Raw genomic sequence first — 23,158 nt, 5'->3', positions numbered from 1 at the left:
ACACGTGCCTACTCCACTGCATATTACAGCATACTTAACCAGGGCAGTAGTCACATCTGTGCCTCTATCTACCAACACTTAATTGGCAACTTCCCAGTCAGATTAATGTAATGTACTATTGGAGGGGGGCTGCACTTGAAGATTATTCAGAAGAGGTCAGCATTCTGCAACTTCTGCAGAATGCAACTCCCAAGATGTTAACTAGTACAGCCAGCTCAATCAATATAACATTGGTGCCTAATCATTTTCAAGTACAATCAAGGTGCTAATATTTACATATAAAGCTCTAAAAATGACTTGGGGTGCCTCTCCCTTTATTAACCAGCTCATGTATTAAGATCAACAGGGGAGGCCCTTTTCATGGTTCTCTACCACTAGCTGAAGCACATGCTGTGATGGTGCCAGGATAGGGCCAAACAGCCACATGGTCATCCACCAATATATTTACAAAACAATACAGACTGGACATTCACACAGAGGCTGCATTTGGCTACTCCAACATATCCTACCTCTTGAATATGAAGTCTCTTAGACCACCTAGGATTATACTCAGTTTTTAACACATAGTGGATACCTTTCATGCCAAACAAGGAGAATGGAACATTGGTTGTTTACCATGAAGATTCTTACTTATTTGTCTTGTAAAGGCATCTACTACCACACCCTAGGTAACATAAGTAGTTCCTCACACTGACATCACATACAGGATCAAGTCACACATATATACTCACTCTTGAGTCAGATCCCTCCTCCTTTTCTGCTGTACCTAACTAAGAGTAGCTACAAGAGTAGAGGATGGGGGAAACACGTTGGAAAGGTGTAACCCACAGTGGATGCCTCTGCATAACACACAAGAAGGAATCTTCACAGTAAGTAACCAGTGTTCCATTCTCATTTATTGTGATGCAAGACCTTTACCATATATTTGTGTGAGCCTGGTTTGTCTTATATATGCACACCTTGAATATTAACCCCTAGGTAATTCTGCATCATTTGGCATAAATAAATTATAGATATAAATATACTCTCCTCCCTCATCCATTAAATGTTGAATATCTGCTGCTAGTAACATCATGATAACATCTTATGAACTCTGTTAATATTTACTTTGGGGGAGTTACTGAGGTGGCAGAAGGAAAAAAAATATTTACACACAGGTTTTATATAACGTATTTTCTAACTTAATTTCCCAGGTAATTAAAAGAAACATTTGCATAAAATATATAGAAATATGCTCTGTGCTTCTATTTTTGCTTTCTCACACTACTAGAGAATACATCCCATTTACATCCTTTATGAGATACCAATGCTGAAGTGTAGTGGGTTGGCTTTTTCTATACCATGAAATAGCACTTATTTGAAATCAATTCAACTAAAAAGTGCTGACACTTTTGACTTCATAGGCCCATAGCACTATCCACAATTTGGGTCGTCACTTTTAGGAAGCAAATAGCTTTAGTATGGCAAAGCAGTTCCTTACTTAGGTATACTGAACTTGTCACCACTGATACCTGGAAAAGTACAAAGCACATCACATTCATCTGCAGATGCTTTATATCAGGGGTGGAAACCCTGTGGCCCTCCAGATGTTGCTAGACTAAAACTCCCATAATTCACCAGTTATTAGCCATGCTGGGTGGGAGTCCAACAAGTTCTGGAGGTCTACAGGTTCCCCATTCCTGCTCTACCCTCCGATGTGCTCTTTTTATATCCAATAAATCTACTACCTCCCACCTCACTACATGTACAAAAGCTATAAAAGAGCCTTTATATACAAGGGGTCACATTTTTCTCTTTCTGTGCAATGGGCAGATTTAAGCCCATTTAACTTTGGCTGGATCATGCCTTAGGTCCCTTCTATTTCAACGAGCTATTTGAGACCACACTTGATTCTCCCACTGAAGTCAAGCACTCTTAAGTCTCCTTAATTTTAGCTAGATCACACTTTTAGACTACTTCAACAAGCCATTCACTCCACAATGATAACACCAAGTTCTCTTTTTCGGCATCTGAAGTAAGATTCAGTTCTTTAACACAAACAGCATTAGAGCTCCATATTTGCTTTAGTGCATCCATATGTGAGAGGGGAAATCGTAACCCATAAGTCTATAAAGAAAGAGAAAGTATGTTACTGAGACAATATGAAACTAAACATTAGGAACTTTTCATGAAGTACTTTATGCATGCCAATAATCATAACATACCCTGGCCCACTAACAATTCCTGACATGCAGATGAATACAATCATTGTAAAGATCTTAGTGCATGTTTCTGTACTTTATTAGCTAGGCTAGCCAAATGGAACCTCCAGGTTCAGAGGCAGTACACTAAATATTAGTTGCTAGAGGGGAACAAGGCAATATTGTTGCTTTCATACCCCACTTGTGAGTTTTCTGGGAGCATCTAGCTGGTCACAGTTGGACAAAGGATACTGGAGTAAATGGATTCTTGGTCAGACCCAGCAGGGCTCTCACTGTCCAGCATATGTACACAGCTTTTCAAATGGATGAAGCAAAATGGCAGCATTGCACAAGCTAACATCCTGCTGCACCAGCACTGGGTGAGTAGCAGGGGGAGAAAAGACAGTGCAGTGTGTGCAGAGGTAATTACCATCTGAAAATAAGGAACTTCAACACTATTCCAGTAACCAATGTAATTAGCAGAATGAAAAACAAACCTCTGCTCTTCTTTCCTCATTCATATCCTCATCCCCCATCATATGGTCTTGCCTCTTGTTCTTTAAGGAGTGATAGACAAAAATCATTTCTTTGTGCATATCATCCTAGAAAATGAGAAAAACAAAATATGCCATTGTAATTTATCAATCGATATCAAAACATTTACAAAAATCCTCCTTCATTGTAAGGTAACTTTGGAAGTTTCACCATTCATCTTGTTTTTGAACAGTAATTATTAAATGCCTTACCTAAAGGCCAATATCTGGATATGGATCTATAGGCTATCTTTTAAATTCTTACAAAATGCTAACACTTTCCCTTTACAGAACTGAATTACTATTATAACAAACAGGGCTAGCTCTAGGCATGCGGGGCCCTTGGGCACCAGCCTGCCCCGGGGCCCTCCGCTCCCCTTCTGCGATCTGCAGCAGGAACGCTGATTGCAGGACAGGAGCTTCCGAGCCGCCTGCCATCCCCCCACTATCTCCCCGCTTCACCTACCTTTCTCTGCTCTTTTTTGCGGCTGCGCGCACAGGGTTGCCATCAATCAAGATGGCGGCCGAGGTTTCTGTAAGGGGCTGAAGCCTCTGCCGCCATCTTGGTTGATGGCACGCGCACGCATTGCTGCCATCAACCAAGATGGCGGCAAAGGCTTCAGCCCCTTACAGAAACCTCGGCCACCATCTTGATTGATGGCAACCCTGCGCGCACTGCAAAAAACAGCAGAGAGAAAGGTAGGTGAAACGGGGGGATGGCGGGCGGCTCAGAAGCTCCTCCTGTCCTGCGATCCGCAGCTCCTGCGGGAAGGGGAGCGGAGGGGCCCCTCAGGGGCCTCTGTAGCTCCAGGGGCCCTCAGGCCATTCCCCACCTGGTCGCCCTTTAGAACCAGCCCTGATAATAAATTCCACTCACTAGTGGTGAGATACAACTAAGCAATCTAAAAACAGCATCAGCCAACTCGTCACTGAAAAGCAAGTCTCTGCAAGCACTTCCTCTGTACTCACCAAAAGATCTGGTTCCACTGTGATTACTGTGTAGTCTTTAAACCGTAGCCTGATTATGCTGTCTATTACTGGTAGTACTCCACCTAAACAAGGAAGAATAGCAATATTAGTATGGAGAGAAAAGCAGTGAGCTAGCCTTTGCTGCTTATATCGCTCTTGACTAAGAGCTAGTGCAGATGTTACCACAGCTGGCTAATTCCTGTAAATTCCTGCTTAGACAAATGGTCTGCTTGTATGAGCAATAAAACATCTGAAGTGGAGACTCATGGAAGATCACAGGAACTATTTCCCTAATTAGAAAAACTGCAAAATGCAATCTATCACTGAAGTAGCTGCTGCAATACTCTGTGGGTCCCCTTTAAGATGTTAACTGAAATATGAAAAGAAAGAAACTAAGGGAATCTTCAGAAATGTAACATCTATATAGGCTGTTTAAACCAGTCTACACATTAAATTCATCTATGACAAACAGCTTCCATTTGAATGATAAATAAATGGTTCTACTGCTACATCTATGGTACCAAAGATGAATGATAAATAAATGGTTCTACTGCTACATCTATAGTACCAAAGCTCTTTACGAAAAGTGGCCATTGTACACTTAAGACGTCACCTGGAGCCAGAGAGTCAAAGCTAGTCCCCAAGAAAGGAGGTAGTCTGTTCATAATAAAATCCTTTTTCATGTCAGATGATCTCAGGTCTCTGCCATCCTCCAGACGGTCTGCAAGGCATCTCAGAAAGCCACTTAATTGCCTGGATGAATCAGACAAATCCACCTTCTGAACAAGAAGACCAAGAAGAATTTATGCTAGCAATTAGAAACAAGATCTTAGTTTACTAGAGAATGCAGTATAAAGTCCTCCAGGCATTACAGATGCTAGGATGGAATTGCATAGGCAAGTTTTCTGGAACAAGCAAGAGTTCCATTTAACTCATTTTCCTGCTGTCACAGTTTTGGGAAGACAATGGTGATTAAGTTACATGGATTCAAGTACTACATTATGAAGTCATAAAATCTGGTGTTAGTTTGGGTTTTGTTTTCACATACTTCTTTATAAGTTACAAAGATATCTGTAACTTTGTCAAGTTACAGATAAATATTCATCTACAACTTGCAGGCTAGAAATTAGTTCTCTTTATCACAAGACCTCTAACAAAACTCTGCAAGGACACTGCAAGTTTTATTTTGCCTACGCTTGACTCAAAGCATTCAAATTTGTATCATTTCCCATCATTATTGTAAAGCAAAAAAGGGTATATACGTTCTCTTACTTTAGTTTGTTTTTAGAATAGTCCTTGCTGTTTTATGCTACAAAACTGGTACTATTACAGGTGCCACAATACTTGCTCTGCAGTTGTAAGAAATCATTCTTTCAGTGTAGCAGCACCTACACTTCGGAACTCCCTGACTATTGACATCAGGCAGGCGGCTTCGTTGTATTCTTTTCAGTGCCTGCTTAAAACATTCTATTAAGGTAAACCATGTGTTTTAAACTCTTTTTAGCTTACTGATTATTTTAATTGTCTTTTAAATGTTTTTAATTGCTTGTTTTTAATTGTTTTTATTCATAATTTTATGATTCTAGTAAGTTTTGTTACTATCAAGCAGTATACAAATTTTGTTAAATAAACAAATTAGTAAGTTCCCATTATGAAGAGGTCAAGCAAGAAAGCCATGTTGCCACACAAGAGAAATGTGGGAGAACATCAATACTTGGCAGTATACCAGTTTCCTTCACACAGCCGTAAAAAAGAACCGTAGGTTGCGTTTGGATGTAATACTAAGTCAGAAATTGCGGTTTATAAAACCATACTGTGCACATAGCCCGAGCTCTCCCACTTCACAAACATGAAGCAAACCATGAAGTAGCTCTCTTAAGCTTTGTACCCAAATCAAGGATCATGTCTTCTGTCACCCAAACCATCCATGATCGCTAGCCAATTTGAAGCCATGGCTTGTTGCTGGCTTAACAATTATGGATGATTTGAGTGAAATAAACTACAGTCCTGTGTTCTGATGCCAATATTAAGTCGACTGCTTCATGATTTGTTTCATTGCTCACAGAAGGGAACAGAACGGTTAGGTTATTACATACACTAGGATGCAGCTTGTGCACTGTATGGTTTAATAAACATCCTTTCTGGCTGAATGTTACATGCAAACGCGACCACACAGTATAGATCTGATGCTAACAGATAAGGCTGACCTTCCAACATTTTAGAACTGCTAGTGGAGATTAAGAGAGTTATACTATGTTTAGAGTTATGACTATAAATTTTCCCATTAAGAGCAGGCATACACTGTTGTTGCTTTTCTTTAACCGTGCATCTTTACCATCAGTAATTGCCTTGGAATGCTCTTCCGAAATTCAACATCTTCTTTTGCCGTATCCAACACAAGTCCAGGAACCACGTCCAGCAAAAAATCTCTCCAAGAGCTGCAACACAGGCGGAAAAAATAAAAAGCATCAATGCTAAGCAAGTCAATTCAGAACAATGCTTCTTGCTGAGGATAAAGAGAAATAAAAACTGGCTTTGAAAATCACGTCAAGTCCTCCTCTAGCACAACATCCTCTTTACAACTTTATCAATCCACATGGATTGAAACTGAGAAAGCTTAAGAACAATACAAGCCCACCACATGTGCACTCATGTCCTAAGTGATCAATCCAAATAGACTATTGTTGACAGGCTGCAAGCTACAAGATCCTGGGAGATGTTCCACCCCAGTACTGCTTATGTTCTAGTTCTAGTTCAGTTTATTGCATTTCGGCCATAAGCCATTGCAAAGCATACAAAAACATACAAACACGCATAAAGTAGTTAAAATACGTAAAATAGCTCAGTACAATAAAAAAATTTCCTGACTTATCCCTTAAGGGCCTTGAGATATGTAGCTCTCAATTTCCTCGCAGCCAAAGCGAAGTTGGCTGCTGCCTGCGTGGTAGATCTATCTAAATCCGCCAGGAGGAGAAGCATTTGCTCCTCTGGAAACAAGTCCCTATAGGAGTTTGTGATTGGGGCTAAAAATTTCCTCCTTGGGTCATCATATAAAGGGCAAGTTAACAAATAATGGGTTACATCTTCGACCACCCTGCAACCTCGAATGCAGTGTCTCTGGGAATAAGGGGTCTGGGAATATCTCCCCTCCAAGAAAGCAGTTGGCATTGTTTGAAAACGGAGTTCTGTAAAGGCTTTCCGGAGGGGAGCACGTGCGTTTCGAAATATTGAGAAGTGGCGTGGTTGGGTTTAAGTTTCGAGAACCATGGGGAAAAGGGAGAGGCAACTATTGCGGCCCTGTCTTGGTTCGCATCAAAGTCAAAGACTCTATTTCGGAGCGCATTGGGATGGAGGGATAGTAGATTCTTCCAGTTAAGCTCATATGAAGACAGTAGGGCTTGGCACCATTGCGCTCAGCTCTCTAATCGAATCTGTTCCTGCCAACATAGTCGGACCAAAGAGGATTCCTCCATTTGGAGGATTCTCTTCCAGAATCTCATTTGTGCCAGGTCAACTCTGGCTGCCAGAGAGGGCTGTCCTAATTCAGCTCTCAAATGGGCTGAGGGCACGCCGGGGGAAAGCCCGGTGATCTGTCTCATTAAGGAGTTTTGAAGCACCTCTAACCTTAGCTTAACTGTCGGGGCCCATAGCTCTGCGCCATACAGGATCATCGGTAAGGCCTTAGCCTGGTAAATTTTCAGCATGGGGTTTACCAGTTGACCCCCGCGTGAATAAAAGAAGCGGCAAAATTGGCCAGAGATTCTGGCGTTTATCAGCTTAGTTTCCTCAAAATGCTGCTTCCAGGTGGCATTATAGCTGAGATGTAGGCCTAGGTATTTAAAGGAGTGTACTTTTTCTAAAGGCTGCCCATTTATGGCCCATCTGTGGGTAGATCTCCCATTTTTCCCACAAACCATAATTTTGGTTTTAAGGTGGTTTATTGTCAAGGAGTGTTCCTTGCAGTACTCAGACAGCCTTGCCAACATTCTTTTCAGGCCGATTTCAGTTATTGATAGTAACGCAAGGTCATCTGCATAAAGCAAGATGGAAATCTTCCTTGCTCCAACGGCTGGGGGGAAGAAAACTGGGGAGGAACGGGCTGGAACTAACCCGTTCTGATAGAAATTAAATAAAAAAGGGGCCAGCACACAGCCCTGTTTTACTCCCCTACCTACAGGGATTGGATGTGACAGGGCGCCATTTAGACCTAGGTGTACCTGGAGGAAATTATCCTGATGGAGTGACTTAATTAGCCAAAGCAGCCTTTTGTCCAAGTTTGATTGGTCCAGCTTGGACCATAGGAGATTTCTATCTATTGAATCAAACGCCAATGAGAGGTCCACAAACGCCACATAGAGTGAATTTGATGGAACGATGGTTGTCTTACTAATTAAATGGTGTAAGATATACTCCTGGTCTATGGTGCTTCTTCCTTTCCGGAAGCCTGCTTGCTCTTGGTGGATTACCTTATTGTGGTCATCCCATTGCAAAAGTTTGTTCAATAGGTAGCGGGCATACAGTTTAGAGGCTACATTAAGGAGGCTGATCGGCCTGTAGTTTCGGGGGTCGGTGGGATCCTCCTTTTTATGTATCGGAACTATGATGCTGGTACGCCATCCCCTTGGGATGTTGGCGGTAGAATTTATCGCTGAGAAAAGAGTTGCTAGAATAGGAGTCCACCAAGAGGCTTCCACCAGATAGATCTCCGGTGGGAGCATATCCTCCCCGGGAGCCTTACCCAGCCTAAGAGTTGCTATTAGCTCCTCAATCTCAAGACAAGAGACGGGGGCCCAGATTGGTAAGGGAACGGGGGACAGGCCTTCCTGGGAACTAGGGGGGGAGGGGTAAGGGACTCAAAGATGGCGCGAAAATGTGCCACCCAAGTATCCGGTAGGATGGGAGGGATGTTAACATAAGGGTTCTGGGAGAGCCCCTGGTGTTCTCCAAAATTCTGCGTCCTTATTGTGGGATAAGGCAAGGCCGAGTGTGCGCCAATTTTCGGCAACGAAGGCCTGCTTCTTATCCCTTAACAGGGCCTTGTATTGCTTTTTTATTTGGATCAGAGGCTCGATCGTTTCAGATGATGGATCACATCGTACCAACATCATGTGGGCCTGTATTTCTTTTTTCTTAACTCTACACTCTGCATCGTACCATGACCTTGGGTTTGCTAGGTGTTCTTTATGTCCATGGGTAGTTACCAGGGATTTCAACCCTTCCACAATCTGTCTGTAAGAGTTATGGTTGACAGGCTAGCCGCAGCTGATTGGCGAACATCTAACATGGGCTGAGTCCGAAGGTACTGGGAAACATTAAAACCTATAGAGATCGACCATTTGAGTCGGGTGATGCCGAAGAGGCAGCCTGCAAAGGGATTTGGGGGCGGGTGTGATATCTGGTAAGTTGTATTTAGCGATAGCCTGAGTGGGAGATGGTCACTGTCGGCTCGAGAGTCAACAGAGACTTCCTTGACCAAGGGGCCCAAGGTTAGAGAGCCCAGAAAATAATCCACAACACTCGCCCCTTTGTCTGTGATGTAAGTGAAGAAGCCCCCAGAGGAGTCGAGCGCTGAGCCATTTAGGCACAAGAGCTGGAAGTTGGCTAGCCATTGTACCAGGCCTTGCCCATTTCTATTTACTGTTTTGTCCCATGATTGTCTCTCGAACTGAGTTGCAGATACTGTGGCGGGCCAGGGATCGATGCCGAGAGTCTTAGTGGAGCCTATTCGGGCATTGAAATCACCGCAGATAAGTAGCTGGTGAGAAGGATATTGGCTTAACAAGCCTTCAATGTAAGCCTCCATTTCCCGCCACACGGACAAAGATCGGCCATGTGACAAAGGGGGGAAGTATACATTGAGGCAGATGATAGGAGGTAAGCCCAGAATGGAAAGGGTTAATGTTAGGCATATATCTGGGGAAGTGCCCGATGGCATGGCTGCATAAATGTTTGTAGCTGTAGTGACCAAAGTTGCTAGGCCCCCACTCCCCCGGCCCTTGGCAAAAGTCTTTTTTGCGGGTTTCTCCCACACTTTATATCCCTGTAAAGAGGGGGCAGCGGGGTCTAAGAGCCAGGTTTCTTGTAGGCAGATAATTTGGAAAAGTTGGAGGTAGTCAAGAAACTCTTGATCATTTAACTTATTCCTCCATCCGGCTATGTTCCATGACAAAAAGCTCACAAAGGGGGATGAGAAATGGGCTGCATCCTTCAGGGGACAAGTTAAGAAGGACGCAGGGGCGGGGTCTAGTTTTAAATGCTCAGGGGCCACATTTGGTCACATAGCGGTACCAGTCTCAGAGGAAGTCTGCATCAGGGGTGTAGTTTAGTATGGGTTCAGTTTGGTCTCCTGTACAGGAAAAGCAAGGAGACTTGAAGCATCAAGGAAAAGGTATCTAAAGGATTAAATTGTTCATCTCAACAAAGGGAATGTTGTAAGCCATGTATACCTTAGGTGAGGAAATGTGATCCAATCAAGCCAACATTGCAATAGGTTGTCTCTCCCTGGAATGGGGCCATTAATAAAGAGTCTAAACTCTAGCCACATAGGCCAAAGTTGCCAGTGCCACTGGCCTCAGCAAAAGAAATGAAGAGTATTGTGATAGGGAAGGGACCCACCCTGCCAAGGCACGTCATGGCTATTCTATAGGAATTGCATGGTTGCACAGTACTAAAATATGCTTTGATGCCTTTGTTTTAAAACATATACATATCTTATACAGTAGGGCCCCGCTTATATGGCGGGTTCTGTTCTGGACCCCTGCTGTAAAGCGGAAATCGCTGTAAGGCGGAACCCCATTGACTTTAATGGGGCGCATCGCGCAAAAATGACGTGAAAATGCTGCAAAAACGGCTTTTAAAGAGGGGAGGAAAGCCGCCACATTAGCGGAACGCCAGTAAGCGGGGCCCTACTGTATAAAAAAATATAAAACCAACTAAGACTTACTCATAGTAAAAAATGTAAATGCACTGCCTTCAAGTTGATTCCGACTTATGGTGACCCTATGAATAGGGTTTTCATGAGGCTGAGAGGCAGTGACTGGCCCAAGGTCACCCAGTGAGTTTCATGGTTGTGTGGGGATTCGAACCGTGGTCTCCCAGGTCGTAGTCCAACACCTTAACCACTACGCCACACTGGCTCTCTACTCATAGCAGCCCCACTGAAATTAATGAACATAAGTTATTTGTGTTTATTAACTTCAGCAGATCTAATCTGAGTAGGACTAGCATTGAATACCACCCCTCTTGTTCTGTGGCTCTGGTCTCAACATGACTATAGTTCTATTTGTTGCTGAATCACTGACTTTGCTGCCTGAACACAGAGCAGCAGCATAGAAATCAGGGTCTGACTCTTATTATTCCCCCACTTCTCCTTCAATGCCTCTAGATCCCCACTTGCTGAAGTATTATCCTTGCTCCAATAAGTATTTTGCATATTATAAAGTCATGAGATGGTGGGAGTTGTAGCCCAGCAAAAGGCCAAAGGTTTCCCACCTTGATCTATTTTACAAAAGAACAAAACAATGCATGTAATGAATATTTTATATTGTTTTAGGTAAACGGCTCAGAGGTTTTTGTTAATTTAGTAGTATATAAATCTTTACTAAAAAAAACTCCCAACATGTTAGCTTACAAATTCATTTAGTTCAAAGTCACTGGCAAGAAAACTGTACTAGAAACATAAAGCAGAGGGCTTACTTGTTCTGACAGGTGCTGATGGTCACATGGGTAGAATGAGATACCCCAGGAGGTGTGTCAGCTTGATGTATGGTTCCTCTTGGAAAATATAACAAGTCTCCTGGCTGGAGGAAAATGCAGGCAAGACAATTACAAATAAATTATTTTGACTGTTTATTAAGGCTACACTGCTGTGCTTGAAAAATAAAGAAAAATTACTCTCTCAATAACAAAAACACAAACTGCTGAATGTACAATTCTGTCATGTCACAGAATTCCCTCATTTTCAGGCAGAGCTATACCACAGAATTCCAAAATCCTACACCTAAACTACATAGACTATAGGAAACCTAAACAAACTTGTTAGTTAACATTATTCCAGGTAGCTTACAAAGTCATTAATATCAAAAAACAGTATCAATGTGAAACCAAAGGAGCAGATAAAACACAGACCTGCACAGCATTAAATAACATATGCAGAAAGTTCTAGCAGCTAACAAAGTACAACTAGTTCAGACTAAACAATAAAACCATAATAGAACTATAAAACAGCAACAAAGCAAAAAGAAAGAAAATAATTGTGTCATCAAAAGCTATTAATCCTGGAAACATGTAAATTTACAGGATATTCACTGCAATTTATTACAGATACTGGTTGTCAGAAACTCACAATACTATCCAAGAAGAACATCAGGACACATCCACTCCCCTTAACTGAGGAAACGCTTGTAAGAATTAAAGTTGGTCAATGTGACTAAAAGCAGAGGCATTGTGGAATAAGCCACATCAAACAAGGTGATCAATCCTCTCTTTAAGATCTTGGCATTTGGTATGAGTACCTTTAACAAGAAGTCATGTGTCGGTGTCCCAATCTTCTCCTCAGGTTCAACATTGTATCCTTGAGCTAAGCATACAGTAGGCTGGTAGAGCCGCCAGTGCTTCTCTCCTTCCAGCTGTAAGATAAACACCTGCAAGGACCACAAGTCAATAAGCATCAAAAGGTCTCACAGTTCCTCAGACTTTAACCTAACCTCACTAAGGAATAAACATTTGTTGGAAGTTAGTTCTTTATTTAAACAAACACTTGTTAAATATTGAAAGTAGTTGATACTAGTCCCCCCTCCAATCAGAATCCACCTCTATATACGCACACATCACCCACATATGTGGACTCATGTAAAGACTTCCACAAAGTTACTTTATTCTGCTTCTGAAATCTTCTGCAAACGAGAAACTAACAGGCAATTGTGGGTCTTCTTACCTCAACATCATCATAGTGTGGTGGCAGACCTTGGGATCCTGGAGGAGTAATGTAAATATTAGATCCAACCAATGAGCCAAAGTAGCACTCCAACTTCTCCTGGATCCTCCACAGCTCATCCTTTAAAAGGGGGGGGGAGGCAGGAAGAGGCAGAAACAGTCATGGCAGTTGACTTGGCATTGCTTTCTCTTCCTATCCCCTTCACCCACTGTGTTTGCATTCTACTGTTGCAAAATCTTATACCATTCTACATATGACGTCTAGATGACCCATTTGAGAAAAAGTACAAAACAAAAACAAAAAAGTAGAACATTCCCCCAGGGAAAGGGTGCCTGCTGCCATACTAATTCATACAGCTGCTGCATTATCTGAAAACATGTCAGCAAGCTAGACAGGAAGCAGGCAGAAAACCTAAGTTCAACTGATGCCAAATTCTGCCAATGCAAACCTCTACTTAGCCACTTATACAAGCAACAATATGCAACCATACCCTGTATAGTACACTGCTACTGGGCCATTCCATCCAGCCAAACATTGACCCTTTTTGTTTTCCCTTGAAATCAAGTTATTCTTATTGAAATGTATTTATTTATTATTATATTTACATTCCATCTTTCCTCCAAGAAGCTCAAGGTGGCGTACAAACATGGTTCTTCCCTCCCAATTTTATCCTCACAACAACCCTGTAAAATAGGTTAGGCTGAAAGACAGCGTCTTGTCCAAGGTCACCCAGTGTGCTTCATGGTCTAGTGAGATTTGAACCTTGGTGTCCCAGGTCCCACTGTAACAACTACACTGGGGATTGCCAACCCATTGCCCACAGGTGTCATGGTGCCCACAAAGGCCTTCAGTCACTCCCCCAGCAGGTAGACCAGAATCTGAGCTTCCATTTTTAAAAAAGCAAGTCTCTAACCTCCTAGAAGGAGTTATGGAGCACAATGGGAAGGTATCCTAAGCAATTTATGTGAAATGAGCCAACCTGGCTGCTCCTGCCAGTCAGTGTTATTATCCAATGAGAGAAGTCAGAGCTGTGACTGATAAGTGAGTTGTTTGGACAGCAAGCAATAGGCATCTCTGGGGTTCTAAAAGTTTGCTGTTTTGCCCTTCCTTTTAGTGCACGTTTCCTGCTTCTATCTTTTTTTCTAGTCCTTGGAATCTCCATAGTTTGCTGTTCCTTTTTCCCTAGCTTCATTAGTATATTTTAAAAAAACAGGCTACTGGCATCTGAATACGCAAAATAAAGTTTACAGAAAGAATAAGCACCATTTCATTAAGGCATAATATACAATTGTAAACACACACATTGTGCAAGACTTGCATTAAAATAACATGTATCATCAATATTCCAATATTCACACATTTGATTAGCATAATATACAAAATATAGTTTTTGTATACGTGTCATGTTCTCTCTCATCACATTTTCTCTTTACCCAATAGCAAGTCAACGATTCAAAAATGGCTGAATGGATTATCTTATATATTCTAATAGCAAAACTCAGATATTAAGAAATGAGAGGAAAATATTAGCATGTTCAGGGGAACCACCAAGTTTGCTGGAGCAAAAAGATAGAGAGAAAAACCCAAGTAGTACAATGAGTATAGATCATGCTCCACAAAATGCTAAGGAAGAGGAGGGAGAGAGAGAGACAGACAGACAGAAATAGCACAGAATGCCCTGAAAGGCATGACTACCCAAAACACTCCACAGAACAACATTTTAAGGTCCCACTTGTAAAGAACTCCCGCATGGGGGGGGGTGTCCACTCCCAAACCCAGGGCAAGTGATCCTGGCGAGGCACAATCCATGTCTCCCTTATTAGGACTGAGTTAAACCAACGCCAATCCTATAAGCTAGGTAGGCTGCCACCACCCCTTAAACTGACAGTCTCGTGCCCTTCTAGAAGCCCTAATTCAGGCAACATGTTTCCTCCACAATTCCCTGCCACAGAACCATCTCTATTAGCAAACCAGGCATTCTTGACATCACTTATTCATTTATGATGAATCATCAATATAGGAACTCTCCTGGAACCAATTTGTGGTTCACACCCAAAAGGAGCAGTACTAATTTCCAACAAACAGTCAGCTCCTCCAAGTATGACCATTTCCTCCAAAAGACTGAAAGGGCATCCTGAGCCATTCTTCACTAGAAATACTGGTTTCATATCATCATTGTAGCCCTAAAAGAGTTCATGTTTTCCGCAAGACTGACACTCCATGGTACCTCCTTGCAGGACAGAGAAGTAAATCAACTAAGTTTGGCTTAAATTGTATTTTTTTCAAAATTTCTAAATCCAAGCCAATATGTGAAATACCAACATTAACAATATCCAAGTGAGCATACAAGAGGATGTTCGACTGCCATAATTACCAAAATACAAAAAAATTAATACATTAATAGTGATTAACCTATTGTGTCAATATTTTTATAGCCAACATTTTTAAAGCAATCCTAATTCCCAATGAAATCTGCACCTCAAATGTGTATTTTGAAGTATTTCCCCCCCCAAATTCTTTACAGAAATATTGCATCATAGTTCTGTGGCCACTGATCCTTGGTACTTCAATGAATTAGTCAGTCTCTAACTCCTGTGATATCAACAGAGATATCAGTAACTGTGTACCAAAGCAGGACTACTATACAACAAAATTTAAAAATTGAGCAATCTATGGCTTCTCAGTCTAGAAATGTCACTGGACTCTTTTCAATCCAGGTTGGCAAGAGTTGCGTGCAACACTAAACCAAGGTGGAGGATGAGCTCACCCAGTTCTGCAGCCTGCCCCCTAAATTTTGGTAATGCAAGATTACAACTCAAAGAGCAACCACAGACAGACAACTGCAGGATTTTACCTTAAATCTCTGGGGCTGGTGAAATTGTATTGTAGCCTTTCTCTGATCAAAGTCTTTCTTCAGTTGTTCATAGCTAACTCTGCCAACTTTGTTAAAAATCTTTTTTTTTCCATTCATACTTCTGCAGATATTAATGTCCCTTCCATAGTACAAACCCTGTTTAACTATGTCTTTCAGGTCAGTTAACTGAAACAGAGACTGGTAGTACAATGCCAGAGAAGGCTCATCTCTCTGAAGCAGCAGTGGCTTCTGTTCCCAGTATTCTCTGAAAAATTCATCTTGTTTGATAGGAGAGATCAAACACTCAAATACATTCTCTGGATGGTCATATTTTGTAGGTAATGGGCAGGATGCTCCCACTTTTGCTTTTTTGCCTGGCAAACGTTCCGTCTCCATTCCAGCTCGTCTCACTCCTTTTTTGGGCATGGTCCTGCATAAAATAACGAAGAAATTAAAGGTGCCTCCAGACTGCCATTACTTTGTGGAAAGGATTCAAGCGCATACTGGAACTTTAGATTCAAAGAACTGAGGGGGATTAAAGCACTGTCACCCTAGCACAAGAAATCCACTTTAAAATAAAAAACAGTTGTAGTTAGGAAAGCAAAGGCGAATGCACTAAAAAAGGTTGGATGAATGAATAATTAACAAGAAGCATAAACAACTCAGAAGTGAATCAAGATGAATGCTCATTGTCTGCTTATTGTATTGTTATTGCCCCGTAAACACATCAGAAGAGATGAACAAATCAGAACAGTCAATAAAGACCAGATACAATCTAACCACTGTGTAAGTTTTGTGCAAGCAAATCAGAATGAATGCTGAATAAACAAATCATCTGGAGGAGCCCTAAGTCTGATCCTATGCATGTCTATTCATAAGTAAGACCCACCAAGTTCAAACAGACTTACTTCTGACTGCAACAGAACTGCAGTCTATTTTAAGATTAGCCCACTGAACTATGTAAACCTGCTGAGGATCAGACCATCAAAAGGAATAAATTATGGCTACTTTCCTAGGCACAGTTAAGTTCCGCTGAACTCAGTTGGACTTACTTCCAAGGAAATATGGATTGGATCAGACCACACAGCTGCAATCCTGCCAGAACTAGGATAGCCGGTCAGTACTGTATGTCACCAGAATTAATGGGACATCAAATATGTATGTTTAAGACTGAAGGGCAAGTCACCATAATTTATTATAAGGAAAGTCAAAATCATCTCATACCAAATATACGAAGGACAAAAACTATTCCTTCTCCACAGAGGCAAAAGACATACAGAATGAGAAGACACTAATGTACATGTATGTCTACATTAGTCTTAACTGATCTACTGCGGCATGAGTTACTGTTTTTAATATTTTTTCCTGGTATAGACTCACAGCTCCTCTTATAGGTTTTAGAGAGGCTCACATCTCAGCTAGGTCACCTTAACTCTTCAAGCCTCCATTATCAGATTGCATGCATGTTAGTTTTAAGATAAAGCTTTTAAAAAATGCTGCTCTGTTTGAGTCCCAGAGATTCCATGACATTTTCTGTGACAATGGCAATTGCCTGATGTCCTCAATCCACCTTCCCATTCTCTCTGTTGGAAGAACATTGCTTGCCTGTTAGCAGCTGGTTTCAGCCAGAGAATAGCATTAACAGAGCCACAGAAACACATCATGTAAAACATTTTTAGATTTTGGAGCTCGAAGGTATATGTCCATCACCATCATGCCATTTAACAACCTGTGCACTCTCTTGGGCAGCAAATAATTCATTAAACATTAGTTTGCTTTCTTTTTTCCTACAACTTAAACTATATGTTTTAATGGGTACACTTTATGCCGTCCTACACTTAAATCTACTTAAGAGCTGCAGGAAAACAGTGTTAACAGGAACAGGCAGATGCAAATATAGAAGGGGGGGGAGAGCAAAAATGTTTCCTCACATACATTTTAGGATGACAGATCATAACACTGAAAAGCTAAAAATGAGCTTCACATGTCATTCTTACCATTTTGCATGGCACTTTTGAGTGTTCAAATAACTTTTATTTATTTAGTACATTCAAATGTCACCTTTCTTCCATCATTGAACTGAGTGGGGATCTCTAGGCAGTCTCCCATGCAAGCATTTATTAGACTCGGGCCTACTTAGCTACAGCAAGCTGCTTAACTCTTAAAATATGCACTATGTATACATGATCTCAGAAAACCTTACAATTAAAATATTATCCAATATTGTAGATGGGAAAACACTTGCAGAAGACCACATAGCAGGCTCACAGTTAAGCTCAGCTGGGAACAGGGAATCAGGATATGTAACACCTATACCCCTATTTTCCATAGGATAATCACAAGTATCCAAGCAGCAGTAGACATCTCCAAGGAGAGCGCAATCACCATCAAGTAAATAGACCAGTCATTTATTTAAGGGGAACTGGGGAACTTGTAGCCTTCCAGATGTTGTAGGAAAATTCCCACCATCCCCGATCACTGATGAGGCTCACTGGGGCTGAGGGGAATTAAGAACATATGAAGAGCTTGCTGGATCAGCCAAAGGCTCATCCAGTCCAGTATTCTGCACAGCAGCCAATCAGATGCCTATGGAAAGTCTCCAAGGAGGACCTGAATGCCTAAATGCCACTCTACCCACTTCTGATTTCCAGCAACTGGTACTGAGCGGCCTTATCCTCCATGTCTAATCCTCTTTCAAAACCATTCAAGATTGTAGCCATCATGACCTCTTATGGGCACAAATTCCATTGTTTTAAGTACTTTCATGGTATGAAGTACTTTCTTTTGTTCTGAATCTTTCAACATTAAGCTTCAATATATCCCAGAGTTCTGTTATTATGAGAGGGAGAAAAACATCTCTCTAGTCTAGCCCCTTCTCCACACCAGGCTTAATTTTATATACCCTTATCATGTCCACTCTTACTGTTTTCTTCTAAACTAAAAAGCCCCAAATGTTCAGGCCAGCAATATCTGGAGGGCCACAGGTTCCCCACCCCTGAATAAAGGGGGAAAGGGGCTGTCGTGTGGAACACTTGGTGGGAAGCACGCAAGTTTTAAAAACAGCTGCATTAGTTGGCAGTTTGTTTTGGGGGCCCAAATTTATGGCACTCACGCTAGTATTTAAAGCCCCAAACGACTTAGGCCCCAAATATCTGAGCGACTGTCTCCTTTCCTACAGACCCTCTCTGGTGTTAAGATCAGCAGAGGGGGCCTTCTTGGTAATTCAGCCACCTTCTGAAGTCTGGTGGATGGTGGCCTGAGAGAGTGGAATTCCCTCCTCACTGTATAGTTTTCGGCAAATGCTAAAGACACACCTCTGTAGCTTTTAACTCCAGATATAATATGTTTTCAGTACTTACCTATTCCTATTCTTGTACTTCGTTTTAATTGTTTTTAATATTGAATGTTAAGCTGCTGGAACCTGCTGGTGAAGAGTGTGTAATAAATGTAATAATAAACATCCCTCCCGTACTGCAGACCCTCTTCCCCCACCATGGCCTGCATAAAGAGGAATGTCCCCCTAAAAAAATAAAACAAAATCAGAGCCTTTCCCGACTGCTTCTCTTTATCTCCCGTACACAAGCGAAGACGGATCCCACTAGAGGGGCAACACGTATTTTCCGGCCTACAGCACATTCGAGACGCTTATCCGCGGGTGCCAGCAACATTCTTCGGACAAGGTTCTCCGCAGCAAAGGCCCAAGCCCCCCCCCCCGGTAAATTCTGGGCACTCCAACCACATCCATTTCAACAACCCTACTTGTAAGTATTTTTCCCCACAACGGTACAAAAAACGAGTCTTTAGAGATGGCGGGGAGACGGGCTTGCGGTCAATAGAGCCAGATCAAGATGAGACGACCGAGAACCAGACGGCGCGGAAACTGGTTTTTTCATAATAGGGGAGAGGTTCGGAGGGAATGCCATAGATTTGCAGCACGTCGGGAATTGACCGGCCTCAGATAAGTGCCCTGCCCAGAAAGAGCATGGCCGACACCACTTCACGCTCTCTGTGAAAAGGGAGAGGAGACCGTTTCTATGGGTGTCGGGGTGGAAGGACCGCGGGTACGCTGAGGTAAGCCACACGCTGCCGCTTTTGCTCGATTCCGACGCACTTTATACCGACCTGCCGAGCGCCCAGGCACGTGTGCTACAGCGTGAACTTAAGCTACCCCTCCGCGCGGTTTCTGCAAAGGCGGGAGAGAAGGAAGAACTGTCGTCTTCCTTTTTCCTTCCGCTACTCCCGTTCTCTCTTATTGAACGAGACTTGTTGCTTTTCCGCCCCCCGTCGACTGCGTCGGGTAGTAGCTTTAGCTGCCGTCTGGCAGGAGTAGGTTTTGGTGGGCTTCTTAGTTCTAGACGTGTATAAATTCGATCGGTGAATTTCATGTCCCTGAATCCCCTTCAGGCTCAAGTGTGTGTGAGCGTGTGCGTGCGCTGCACCGGTGGTATTTCTCCCTAGCACGCCACTATTTAAAATAATCAGACATCTATGCAAAGGAGAGAGCCTGAGGAAAAGGAACTGGGAACGTTTTCATCCAACTCTCTATAGCACAATATCACTGCCTATGTTATATTGCAGAGAAATTTAGGTTGGGAGGAGCTAACAATAGAAAGGCATTATAAATTCATGCAAAGTAGAAATCAACATGAGCAGTCTTATCAGTATATTATACAGCTTGTATACTATAGGCAACATGGATTATGCATTCCATTATGTTAAATTGAAAATACCTACCATGCCATTCTGCCTGTAAACAAATTTAAAAACAAAACCTTACAAAACTTATATCCTGAACTCAGAGACGCTTGCTTAACAACCCTCTAAGTTTTCATGGCGGCCCACAAAACAATCAGAATCAAGAGTTCAAAGTGTAAAACAAAAGTGAAAAAATCCTGTTGGACTTTTTTCTGTCAGAGTTCTCATAATCTGTTGAAATTAATTAAAAATCAGCCATGTTCACATAGTACCTGTAATCCTATTACTGACCTTTCCCCATATTCTGACCATCTTCTGCACAAAGTTAAAAAATACATGGCTAATCTTTAATTAATGTAAGAAATTTAACCTTAAAGTCTATTACAGTGTTGAGCATGTTCAGTAAGAACTGTCAGTGTTTGAAAAGTCTGACTCACAGTTCTTTGACTTGGCTAATCAGGTGGCCACACCCATGTCAGAACTTTATTTCACTTTAGACAGTCGTTGCTTCTCCCCCAAAATCCTCTGAAGTGTAGTTTGTGAAGGGTGCTGAGAGGAGACTCCTATTCCCCTGACAGAGCTCCAGTGGCCAGAGTGGTTGAACAGTCAGTCCCTCTTCTGGGGATTGTAACTCTGTGAGGGGAATAGGCCTCTCCTAGCAACTCTCAGCACCCTTCACAAACTACACTTCCCAGGATTCTTTGGGTGCAGCCATGACTGTCTAAAGTGAAATTAAGGTTTGGTGTGGATGGGACCAGCGGAAGCTTTGGTTTAAATTTGGGTGGGAGACTATATCTGCTGTAGAATAAAGAGATGGGGGAAACCCTGAAAAACAATGATACTGTTCACAATGTTTTCCTTTGGAAAGGAAAGGGGCTTTCCCTCTGCCCAGTGCCCACCCAACCAATCTCCTCACCTCTCCCTCCCTTCCTACCCTTACACTTCCTCCCCTTCTCTCCCCCTTCCCTCTCCTCCTTACCCCTTCTCTAGGTCAGTTTCACCTTTCCTAAACATGATTGTGCAGGAGTAAATCCCACTGAACTCATTAAGCATGCAAATAATCAAACCTGCCGTCCCTCCCTCCTCCCTCCTATCCCCTCCCTTTTGCCCCTTCCCTCCCTCTTCCTTTGCCTCTCCCTCCACCTCCACCTCCCCTTCCAATTCCCTCCCCACTCCTTCTCCTCCCTCAGTGGCGTCACTAGGGTTGGTGTCACCCAGTGCGATAACTCATGGTGTCACTCAGGGCCGGCTCCAGGCATGCGGGGGCCTTTGGCCATCAGCTTGCCCTGGCCCCCCGGTGGGTGGGTGTGCGTACGTGCGTGTATGTGCACGCGCACGCCCCCGCGCAGCCCCCTACCTCTCTACAGTAGTCTTTACCATTGTCCTTAATTAAGATGGCGGCCACAGTTTCCCTAAGGGGAATGAAGCCTCCGCCGCCATCTTTGTTGATGGCACACGTGCGTGCTACACACGCACATCTTTGCCATCAACTAAGATGACGGCAGTGGCTTCAGTACCTTAGGGAAACTGCGGCCGCCATCTTAATTAAGGGCAATGGTAAAGACTACTGTAGACAGGTGGGGGGCCGTGTGGGGGTGCGGGTGGGTGCACGGATCTCGGAAGGGGAGTGGAGGGCCCCTGAGGGGCTCCTGTAGCTCCGGGGCCCTCGGGCCAGTGCCCAACCTGGCTGTCCTTTAAAACCAGCCTTGGTGGTGGGCACCGCCAGCAAAAGAAGAGCTAGGGGCGGCTCTGTGTGTCACCCCCCTCTCGGTGTCACCCGGGTGTGGTCCGCACCCCCCGCACCTGCGTAGTGATGCCCCTGCCCTCCTTTCCACCTTCCCTCTCCTGTCCCATCCCCCCCTCCTCCTCCATGGTCAGTTTTACCTATTCTAAGCATGATTGTATGGGAGTTAATCCCATTGAACAAAATAAGCATGCAAATGATCAAACCTGCTCTCCTCCTCCCTTCCCCCTCCTGCCTGCTCCCTTCCCACTCTTCCCCTCCCTCCTCTTCCCCTCCTTCCTCCTCCCCTACCCCTATCCATCCTCCTCCCCTACTCCTGCCCATCCTCCTCCCCCCCTATCCATCCCCCATCCCATGGTCAGTTTCACCTATCCTAAGCATGATTGCAAGGAGGTAAATCCCATTCAACTCAATAAACATGCAAATGATCAATCCATTCTCAGCAAATTTGCACAGGATCCCATTTCTTACCTCCTGGATTTTCATGCTTTTTCAGTTCAGTGGGATTTACTCCTGCACAGTCATGCTTAGGAAAAGTGAAACTGACCTGGGGGAGGGGCAGGGAGGATAGGGAAGGAGGAGAGAAGGAGAGGAAGGGTAAGGGTAGGAAGTGAGAGGTGAGGAGATTGGGTGGGCGGGCACTGGACAGAGGAAAAGCCCCTTTCCTTTCCAAAAGGAAAACATATCTGTTATCTCTGTTATCTTTTCGGTACCTATTGAAGACCTTCCTCTTTCAACAAGCCTTTTAAGTTGAGACCTTATCCCAGTCTGCGTCTATGTTGGAATTGCTTTTTAATATGTTTTTAAACCTTTTAAACAAAAACAATGTTTTAACCTTTTTTAAAAAAATGATGTCTTGAAAGCTTTTCTAAAAATAATGTTTTTAAAGATGTTTTGATTTAATGTATTTTAAAGTCTGTTTTTATGATGTTTTAAAGTGTTTTTAGTGCTTTTGTTTGCCACCTTGGGCTCCTGCTGGGAGGAAGGGTGGGCTATAAATCAAATAATAAATGAAATAAACAAAACATTGTGAACAGTATCATGTTTTTCAGGGTTTCCCCCAACTTTTTATTCTACAGCAGGCATATGTAGTCTGCCACCCAAATTTAAACCAAAGCTGTCCCTGCCCACATCCACACCAGACCTTAATTTCACTTTAGACAGTCATGGCTTCCCCCAATGAATCCTGGGAAGCGTAGTTTCTGAAGAGTGCTAAGAGTTGCTAGGAGAGGCCTATTCCCGTCACAG

General features: G+C 42.9%; 1 protein-coding gene across 2 annotated transcripts; it reads right to left on the bottom strand.

Moving 5' to 3' along the window:
* Positions 1-878: 878 nt before the first annotated feature.
* On the bottom strand, positions 879-19,866 carry RIOX2 (ribosomal oxygenase 2). Of its 2 annotated transcripts, none has more exons than XM_061628031.1 (10): positions 19,594-19,866; positions 15,472-15,901; positions 12,618-12,737; positions 12,196-12,324; positions 11,378-11,481; positions 6,018-6,120; positions 4,296-4,461; positions 3,683-3,765; positions 2,678-2,782; positions 879-2,106 (listed from the first exon to the last, which is right to left on the bottom strand). In XM_061628031.1, the coding sequence occupies exons 1-10, from the start codon at positions 19,854-19,856 to the stop codon at positions 1,948-1,950; spliced, it is 1,662 nt and encodes a 553-aa protein (XP_061484015.1). In that variant the 5' UTR covers positions 19,857-19,866; the 3' UTR covers positions 879-1,947. The 2 variants fall into 2 exon arrangements, with proteins under 2 accessions (XP_061484015.1, XP_061484016.1); XM_061628032.1 differs by lacking the exon at positions 19,594-19,866 and adding an exon at positions 18,831-19,580.
* Positions 19,867-23,158: the final 3,292 nt, after the last annotated feature.

Source organism: Rhineura floridana, chromosome 5 (assembly GCF_030035675.1).
Source record: "Rhineura floridana isolate rRhiFlo1 chromosome 5, rRhiFlo1.hap2, whole genome shotgun sequence".
Classification (NCBI taxonomy): Eukaryota; Metazoa; Chordata; class Lepidosauria; order Squamata; family Rhineuridae; genus Rhineura; species Rhineura floridana.
Note: the sequence above shows the minus strand (reverse complement) of the source record. Positions and strands in the feature narration are given on the sequence as shown.